Here is a 9,628-nt window from a genome sequence, read left to right as displayed (position 1 = left end):
AAAATAAAATAAAATAAAATAAAATAAAATAAAATAAAATAAAATAATAAAATAAAATAAAACAAGACTACCTAAGTAGTCTTTGTGAGAAAAATCAGAACTTTGTTGAATTTGTTATACTTGTTTTACAATGCAATGTTTAAAAATTCTTTGGGGGAAAGAGAACTCTCCTCTTAGGGCTTAGAGCCTCTGATTCTAATCCTGCCTGCGAGGAGCAAAGCAAAACTTCCTGGACGGACACAACTGTGATCCCGGCCTCCAGTTGCACAGAGGAACAGAGACCCTGCGATACCAAGGAAGCCAAAGGCTAGTGCCTTCCCCCGAAGCACCATAAAAACATCATACCTCAGCTGAAAAAGAGGTTGTACACACATAAGCCTGTGGGCTCAACTTAGCCAGAAGATGCAGATATGTATTTTGTTTGGTTCCCATGTTTTAAAATGTTCACATCAAAATCCATTTTCTGATTTTTTTTTCTTTAACAATGGAACATCAGTACTGAATTGTGCTGCTTGGTAAGAATTGCCTGAGCTGAGGGTGAGGGGCGTGGTCTCCCAGGTCTAGTCTGTTAGAGATGCCACTACATCCCTCTTGGACGCACATGGCTGGCCTCACTCATTTGTGAAACCCTCCTGGCCCCTATGCATTAGATATTTGAGTTTGAGACCCTTTAAAGCTTTGATCCCCCATTAATTTGCAGAATTTGTAGCAAAAGAAACACATGAAGGCTTTGACAGTGTTATTTTCAGTTCAGTACAAATGAAGGTCCTGATGGTCTTTCCTAAGAAGAGGTCCAGAGCTTGGGAGCTCCAGGTTCCGAGAGGGATGGAGGGCAGCAGTTGCTAACTATCACAGGAGGAAAAGACAGAGCCTGGGACTGAAAGCGGAATATAAATGCCGAGTTTCCTAATGGGGCTGTCCATCTGTGGTGTGCCTGACTTGCCTGCCCTTCAGGGCGGTGCCATGGCCACTCTCTCTTCCAGTCTGGCTGTATCAAGCAATCGGGTAGCTTTCTTCCGGAGTTCAGTTTGCTGGGGCTAACACAATTTTAGTTTCAATGGGCAGGGCAACTGGCATAGGACACCCTGTCCATGATGTTCAGCAAAGCCAAATATATTGGACAATGCTCTAAGCTGCTAGACCACTAGGCACTTCAGACGGTAGGTCCAGTCCACACTGCATTTCCTACCCAGGAGGAGTGCATGAAGGGCCTGTGTTCACACAGGCCTCTGTCGGTGCTCCTTCTTCCATGGGGGTGCTCCTGCCCAGAGTGAGGCCCAGTGAGCATCACTGACCATCCTGTCATTCTCTCTGGCTCCCTTCTGGGCTAAAATATAAAACCACTTTGAAGTGAACATATTCATTCCTTTGTCTTTTGCATTAAAAATTTTAAAGGCAGGGGCACCTGGGTGACTCAGTCAGCTAAGCATCAGACTTCGGCTCAGGTCATGATCTCAGGGTTCATGGAATGAAGCCCCAAGTCAGGCTCTGTCAGAGCCTGGAGCCCGCTTTGGATTCTGTGTCTCCCTCGCTCTCTGCCCCTCTCTCACTTGTGCTCTGTCTCTCTCTCTCTCTCTCTCTCTCAAAAGTAAACAGTGAAAAAAATTAAAAAAGGAAAAAAGGCAAATGACATTAAAAATGAGTTATCTAAGGTTTTAACATCTTTAGAATGTTGGGAGAAGTCTAAATGCCCAAGAGTTCATAAAGGTGTTGTTAAGCCAATCATCAGTCTTGCTGTCTTATTTTGCCCCACCTGCTCGTTTTCTGACTTCCAAGTACGTTCTTGTATTGTCTAAATTGTAACGTTTGTTGATTTAAACCACATAGAGCTACCTATGATAGAAAATATGTTGGATCACATTATTCAAAACTGTCTCCCAGGTTGCAGAAAATCATAGGGTACCTCCTTGGGAATCCCCACCACAGGGACAGGTCATCAAGGCTCAGCACCACCCAAAATTTCCAAAAGCACTATGACATATCAGGGAATGCCTGGGCCTGACTCTTACCACTAGGTGTCACACTACACAATCAGGAATAAAGACTACCAGTACTTCAACTCCATCAGGAACACAGAGCAGTAAGAGGTGCAAAGAAAGCTATTCTTGAGATACTTTTTATTTATGCATGGTTTTCTCTTTTAATAATCATTTTTAAACCTGGAGCTAAAAATCCTCCTCTAAGGTATATAAGTGGGGCACTTAGAGTTCAAGATTTCTGTACTTTTTTTTTTTCTTTTACAGACATGAATATTTCCAAACAGGGGAACATCTACCCTCTATTTTACCTCATGATTGGAGTAGAAAATATTTTGAGTATCTTCTTCAAATTATAGTATATTCAATATACTATATATTTTCATATTTTCACAACATGTTTTCAACAGTGTTAACACAACAATTGCTTTGGCCAAATGATTAATATGTTGGGATAGAAATTAGGTAAACTGCCATGGAGTGCCTAGGTAAATTTCTCTGCACTTCAGTTTCTTTGGGGGAAAGTAGGAACAATACCTATCTTACAAAATTAGTTCTGAGAACGATGTTCGCATAAAGTCTTGGAGTCCTTCCAAAAACTTATACTGTGATATTTCTAAGAGACACAGTCACCCTTAAGCAGCTATACATGCATTTGTGAACAAGCAATAAAATTTTTAAGCTCAGAAAAAACCTTCAATGACATTAAATCCAATCTTATTATAGAAGCAGGTATACCACAGCAAAGTTAACTAATCTCTCCAATTAATGTGTAGTTAATTAGAGGTAGAGCCTGGAATTGAGATTTACTTATAGTTGCTGTTCTACCCTGCCTCAATAATTATATATTTTGTACATCGTGTGCCTCCAGAGACAATGGAGTCTATGCTTGGGAACCTTTCATTGTAACATGTGATCATTACTATCCTGAAGGTTTTATTTCTTGATTTTAGGTTTTTTCCCCCTTATATGGTTTATCTTACCCCCACTGAACCAGATTCCCTATATTCAGATAGTTGGAGGGGCGTTAGGAGAATGGCCAGTCAAGTTAAAGATGCTTGCAATAATCACCAGAAATTTCTGCACAACTATAGAGGCTTCTGGGGCTAATTCTGAAGAATTCAGATCCAAGTTGCTTTATTTTGCCTGAACCAATTCTAGAAGTAGATGAGTTCAATTACAGGCTTGTTGGCTAGGAGATGGGGGTGGGGCAGGGAACATAAGTTCTATTTCTGCAGGTGAAACCAGAGGATGAGGAGTCTGGAGTAGTTACACATATTGCTGGGAGAGGTCCAACTGCTTCCACCCCCACCCCCATCCCAGGACAGGTGTGCATGGAGTCAGCAAGGGGGTAATGTTAGGGCTGCCATGAGCCTCCTTGTGGTGTGCTTAGCAACTACTTTATTAACCATCCTTAAGGCCCAATCTTGTGTAAGGCACTACTCAACTAATTAATTCTTTAGCCTCTTCCAAATGCCCTTGGAAGGTCGCCCAGCTCGGCACCCAGAAGCAGTCACAGGATCCATTGTCTACAGCAGCACAATGCAAATCAGAGAACATGACCTCAATAATTATTTTGTTAAGGCAAGGTAGCAACCTATAACCTCTACTACAAAGATTAACACCTTGCTTTACTTGAAAAAACATACGGTCATATTCAGCATTTTCCCCTGAATGCAGGGCAGAGTGCTTCCCTCTCCAGTCAATAGGACTGTTAACCCCGAGGAAACTATTTGAGGGTTCTCCAAACATTTAGACTTTTAATGCCAAAGCATTCACAACTTCTACCTGAGGAGAGGGAGTGATCGGGGACTTGCTACCTGTCCCTGTGCTGCAAAGAGCCTGGTACTGACAGGATGGCAGAGGCAGTCTGCAACCTTCTAACCCGCCAGGGCGTCCTTCCCCGCAGAGAAAAGTTTGGGGAAACAAATCCCCTCGTCTAGCCATCATTTCCACTCCCGTTTTCAAAAGAGCAAAAATCGGAAAGGACCGGCAGTTTGGCAAACCCCAAGGAGGAACAGCCCGGCAGGTCTGCGTTCTTTGGGATCTCAGCAGTCGACGACCCCAAATCGAATCGAACGTGGGAAACCCCAGGGAAAGGTTTCTTGCAGAGGGACAGGATTACTAGGTGCAGGCTGCAGGGAAGTACCGGGGGAGGGGGCCTTAGTCGGGAGGACTTTCCAGCCACTCAGCGTTCATCAAAAAGTTCCCAGTACATGACCCCAGTGGCTCATCGCAGGGAGTTTCTCTGATGAACCCCGGCTCAGAGTTTAGGCTTCTCCCCCTCCCACCCCCCCGCCCGAGCAGAGGACGAGGCCAGTTCTCTTTTCTGGTCTGACTGGCTTGGAAATTCCCCGCGCCTGACCCCGCCCCAGAGAAATCCCCTGCCAGCGTTTATAGGGCGCCGCGGCGGCGCTGGCGAGCCCACAACAGTCGCAGCCAGCGGTCCTCCCCTCCGTGACACTGCGAGGCAGCGAGCGCGCAGCCCGCGGCCGAGCGCACCTGGGCAGCAGCGCCTGAGCTTTCACCGCGCCATGTTTCAACCCGCCGAGCACGCCCAGGACTGGGCCATGGAGGGTCCCCGGGACGCGCTCAAGAAAGAGCGGCTCCTGGACGACCGCCACGACAGCGGCCTGGACTCCATGAAGGACGAGGAGTACGAGCAGATGGTGAAGGAGCTGCGGGAGATCCGGCTTGAGCCCCAGGAGGCGCCGCGCGGCACCGAGCCCTGGAAGCAGCAGCTCACCGAGGACGGAGACTCGTAAGTGTCGCGGGCCCGGGTGGGGACGCCGGGCCTGCAGCGCGAGGCCCGCGAGGCGTCCGCAGATTGGGGTTTATGCACCGCCCCTGAGACCTTGCAAAGCAGCGGGCTGCGTGGGGGGGGGGGGGTGGAGGGGGGGCGCAGAGGATTAGGGTCAGATCCCGGGGCGGCGTTGCAGCAGCTCTGCCTTGCAGCCGCGCGCACCCCTCCCCCCAACCCCGGGTCCCGGTCCTCGGTCCTCTCGGCGGGGGCGGGGCGGCGGCGGGGACGCGAAGTCCCGGCTTGCATAAGAGGGGCGGGAGTTTCTTCCCCCGCTGGCGGGCGCCGCGCGGCCGGGAGGGGAAGTACAGGGCGTTCCGGCCCGGCGGGAGGGCGGGGCGGTCTGGCCGGCGCCCGCCTAGGAGGAAGGGGGCGGGGGGGGGGGGGGGGGAGGGCCCGGGGGGCCGCCCGGCGCCCCCCCCCCCCGAAGAACCGGGCGGGGGGGGGGGCGCCGGAAAGTCCCTGGGTGCCTGCCAGGAACACTCAGCTCATAATAACCTCGCGGAAAACACCGCGGCCTCGGCCTCCAGAAACCCCGGCCTTGCGCAATCCCCCGCAGCCCGCGCCTCCCTGGGCCCCACGCAATGCACTCAGCGGCCCTGGGGGTTTTTCCCTCTCTTACCCTTAGGTTCCTGCACTTGGCCATCATCCATGAAGAGAAGGCATTGACCATGGAAGTAGTCCGCCAAGTGAAAGGAGACCTGGCCTTCCTCAATTTCCAGAACAACCTGCAGCAGGTGCGCCGGCTTGCCCAGCCCCGTGCCTCTGGCCCAGTGAGGAAGTTACATTCTAGCACAGTTGCTCCCAATCCTTCCTAAATTAATCATCACTGGTCATTATCTGTCCTGACCTTTTACATTGGAATCAGTCAACATCCTAGAGAGTAAAGAAAATCCCATTGATTTGGTGAGGACTTTATGAAAGCCCACCTGGGGCCTCTGGGATTTGTCTTGCCCCTTATACCTGTCCGGGAGGAGCATCACCCACAATCAGGAGCTCTCTGGGGTTCAAGGGAATACAGACTGAGTTTGGGCCATGCTAATGCTCTTTCTGTTCCCTCTTCTGTTTGTAGACTCCACTCCACTTGGCTGTGATCACCAACCAACCAGAAATTGCTGAGGCACTTCTGGAAGCTGGCTGTGATCCTGAGCTCCGAGACTTTCGAGGAAATACCCCCCTACACCTCGCCTGTGAGCAAGGCTGCCTGGCCAGTGTGGGAGTCCTGACTCAGACCTGCAGGACCCAGCACCTCTACTCCATCTTGCAGGCCACCAACTACAATGGTAGGTCTGCCTGTCCTACCCTGCCGATTAGAAGGCAGGTGACATGGAGAAGGGAGAGGTGGGCCGACTCTAGGAGTCCAGGCAAAAGCTTAAAACACTCAACACTTGAGAGGTTGAGAAAATATGCGTGCAAAAGGCCTATTTGATCCCTTTATAAAGTTCATTCAGAACCCACGTTCTGGCTTCTTCAAATTCAGAAGAATTTGTTCCCTAAAAGGATAGGTGAAAGGTTCTTCTTGGGATCTGAGGGTTGAAACAAGTGGTTGGTTATACTTTCTTCATTGTTCTCCTAGGTCACACATGTCTACACTTAGCCTCTATCCATGGCTACCTGGGCATCGTGGAGCTTTTGGTGTCTTTGGGTGCTGATGTCAATGCTCAGGTGAGTGCTTCATGTCTCCAGATGGAATGCATCAGCTTCCAGGGCCCTCCTAAGATTTCACATATTTTTGTTGCAAGCAGAAATTCCAAACTCAGCTGTAAACATCTCAAATTCCTATTGGTTTCAGGAGCCCTGTAATGGCCGAACTGCCCTCCACCTTGCAGTGGACCTGCAGAATTCCGACCTCGTGTCGCTTTTGTTGAAGTGCGGGGCTGATGTCAACAGAGTCACCTACCAAGGCTACTCCCCGTACCAGCTCACCTGGGGCCGTCCAAGTACACGGATACAGCAGCAGCTGGGCCAGCTGACCCTAGAAAACCTTCAGATGCTGCCAGAGAGTGAGGATGAGGAGAGCTACGACACGGAGTCAGAGTTCACAGAGGACGAGGTGAGTCTCCACTTTGTCACTCTGCACAAAGCACTGCCTTCCCAGGCCCCTAGAGCTACTCTTTATCCAAAGGTCTCAATGTAGTGAAGTTCTCAAACTTCAGGGTGCATGACCAGTAGTATCCTAAGAGTGTCTGTCTTTGCCCTTTTTAAAGGAGAGGAACATTAAAGGAAAACTTCTCAGCCCCTGAAGTTAATTTATGTTTGGGTTATGGAGAATAGAATCCAAGAATACTTGAGTTCCTTCCAGGAGCAGCCCTCACCATTATCCCGGGGCTTTTGGCAAAGCTCTGGGAGTTTAACGTGCCTTTTTTTTCTCATGTGTTTAGCTGCCCTATGATGACTGTGTGCTTGGAGGCCAACGCCTGACGTTATGAGCTTCAAAAAGTACCTAAAAGAACATGGACTTGTATATTTGTACAAAACAGAGTTTTATTTTTCTAAAAAAAAAAAAAAAAAGAAAGAAAAAAAATCAAAATCAAAAGGGGTTACTTACAACCATACTTCACACTGCGTGGCCTGAACATTTACTGTTCTGGATCAGCCCCCATTTTTTTTTTTTTTGGTGAACTTTGGAAGGGGGACAAAGAAGATCGCTGGAATTCAAAGAAAACCACTTTCAAGCCTCACCTCTATGGGGTTTTTGGAGAAGGTTATCCAAAAATGTGATGAAAGGATTACATTTTATTTATTGTGCTTTTGCCATTGAGTCACCATGGATTCCGTGGCTGAGCTCAGTGGTATCCTGTGACGTGTAACAACCAGGTGTGTTGTTCAACCTTTTGGCGGTGTGGGGTTAAAAGTCACTACCTATCAAGGTTTGTGTTACCCTCCTGTAAATGGTGTACATTGTGTATTTTGTTGGTAATTATTTTGGTACTTCTAAAATGTGTATTTATTAAACAGATTTTTACAAACAGAATTATCCTGATCATTCTCATTGGGCTGCAGCGGGGTTCCTAATCTGAGAGTTATCCGATCATCCACTGGCGGTGGAGAGTTGTGTGGGAGCACTTACCACAGCCAGCCACAAAGACCTTTCAGAGAGCAGCTTCTCACGCTGTGTATGCAGGACTCCCAGCCGGGGTTTGCAGGCGGCCCCAGGGCCCTGTGTGTGGGAGGGGAGGCTGTTGCAAGAAGATAGGAAACACCATTCTCAGGCTGGGGGTGGCAGCAAGCTGCTTGGCCTACAGCTGGAAACCTCCATTATCAATTGCTTTCATCTTGGTTTAATCTGTGCCAAGACCGTTTCACTTTAGGAAATTATTTGGGTCAAGTGGGATATGCTGAAATCCTATGTCATAGAGCTGGGAAAGATCTTGACTATGATACTGGCAGTTCCTAAGGAACGGGCTCAGGAATGGGACTGCACTAATGTTTTTTGAGCAGGTACCCACCTCTGAGCCTTCATTTCTTCACTTATAAACTGGGCTGTTGTGAAGATTGCACAAGACAATGTACGTACAAAGCATAGCAGAGTGCCAGGCACACAGTGCTAAAGAAAAATACAAGCTATTGCACAACATCCTGTATTTCACAGGGGAAGAAACAAGTCCAGAGAGAATGTCCTGTCCTAGGTCACCTTGCAGAAGAGGCAGACGGTCAACTAATACTCTTGTTTTCAGGTGGTTAACATCTTTTACCTGCGTTCCACCTCTAAATTAACCTATTGTTACCAGCTGTAGTATGAAGGCTTGAAAAAATCTTTTTCCTCAGTGCAGTCTAATTCTACTTAATGGATTTGACAAGAAATCAGTAACTTGTGAAATTTATGTTTCAATGCTCTGTATCAATGTTTTCATCCCTAAAATACATCTCTTGCCTAGGTAGAAAGAGTAATAAAGGAAAGTTCGTGGCATTCTATAAAATACAGAAGGGCATATAAATACAATTCATGAACTTTATACCTTAGAAAACATCGCCATTAAGTTGTCCCTTTCCAGATCCGTAAATGCTGTCAAAGTCAAGTGAATATGATGGTCACCTTCCTCAGACCAAAAAAGAGCCAATACACAGTGGGTCTTTCAATGTATAAAGTGTATTGCTGTCGACTGGACTGACCAAAGCCAGTCCTGTCCCCCTCCTACAGCTTCAGTCATCTAGAGCTGAGCACTGTGATAGCCCCTGTACCAGTCTCCATCTTTCACAGTGATCCAGGCCCCCATCACTGAAACTCCTTGTGCATCCCAGAACACATGAACCCAGCCGCTTTGTGATGTGACACGTGAATGTCGACTAACTAGGTTCAGCTCTGTCAGCTGATGAGTAGAAGAGGTAAGAGGGGTGTGGGGGCAGAGGAGGGAGGAATATCCACCTCATATCTAAAAGAACACAGGTTGGAAACTTGGCTTCCAAATTTGGAATGATTCGCTTAGGCCTGCTCAGTCGGACGTGCTTCTTTTTCCCCCTGTGATGGCACTGAATTTGTGCCAACTTGCTCATCACTCTTACTCCAGGTCTATGAGAAGACTGGAGAAATGGGACAGAGGGATGTGGCCCACTCTTCGGAAGCCTCCTTCAAGGCTGGCTTTTGTGTGGGGGTGACACCTTCCATGGTCATGGCAGGGAGGGGCCTCTTCTGACCCATTTGGGCCCAGCCTCCCACATTTCTAGGCTTCGGCTTTTCTGCTCTTCAGGACCCCAACCCTGAAGAGGGAGAGGGAGTGGATTCCATTGTCTGCATAAATCTTGAGGTCGCTTGGCCCAGTTTCTTACTCTCTGGTTCTTCTTCCTGTTTCTCCATCTCCTTTCTTTCTCTTCTTTTTATTTTAAACCTACTTTCTTTCCTTCATGCCATTGG

General features: G+C 48.1%; 1 protein-coding gene across 1 annotated transcript; it reads left to right on the top strand.

Moving 5' to 3' along the window:
• Positions 1–4,481: 4,481 nt before the first annotated feature.
• Positions 4,482–7,750, top strand: NFKBIA (NFKB inhibitor alpha). Its single transcript, XM_040476941.1, has 6 exons — positions 4,482–4,737; positions 5,405–5,513; positions 5,849–6,059; positions 6,353–6,441; positions 6,569–6,829; positions 7,158–7,750. The coding sequence occupies exons 1-6, from the start codon at positions 4,511–4,513 to the stop codon at positions 7,203–7,205; spliced, it is 945 nt and encodes a 314-aa protein (XP_040332875.1). The 5' UTR covers positions 4,482–4,510; the 3' UTR covers positions 7,206–7,750.
• Positions 7,751–9,628: the final 1,878 nt, after the last annotated feature.

Source organism: Herpailurus yagouaroundi, unplaced genomic scaffold, assembly GCF_014898765.1.
Source record: "Herpailurus yagouaroundi ecotype Mexico unplaced genomic scaffold, PumYag 141, whole genome shotgun sequence".
Taxonomy (NCBI): domain Eukaryota; kingdom Metazoa; phylum Chordata; class Mammalia; order Carnivora; family Felidae; genus Herpailurus; species Herpailurus yagouaroundi.
This window is presented reverse-complemented; position numbering and strand designations above follow the sequence as displayed.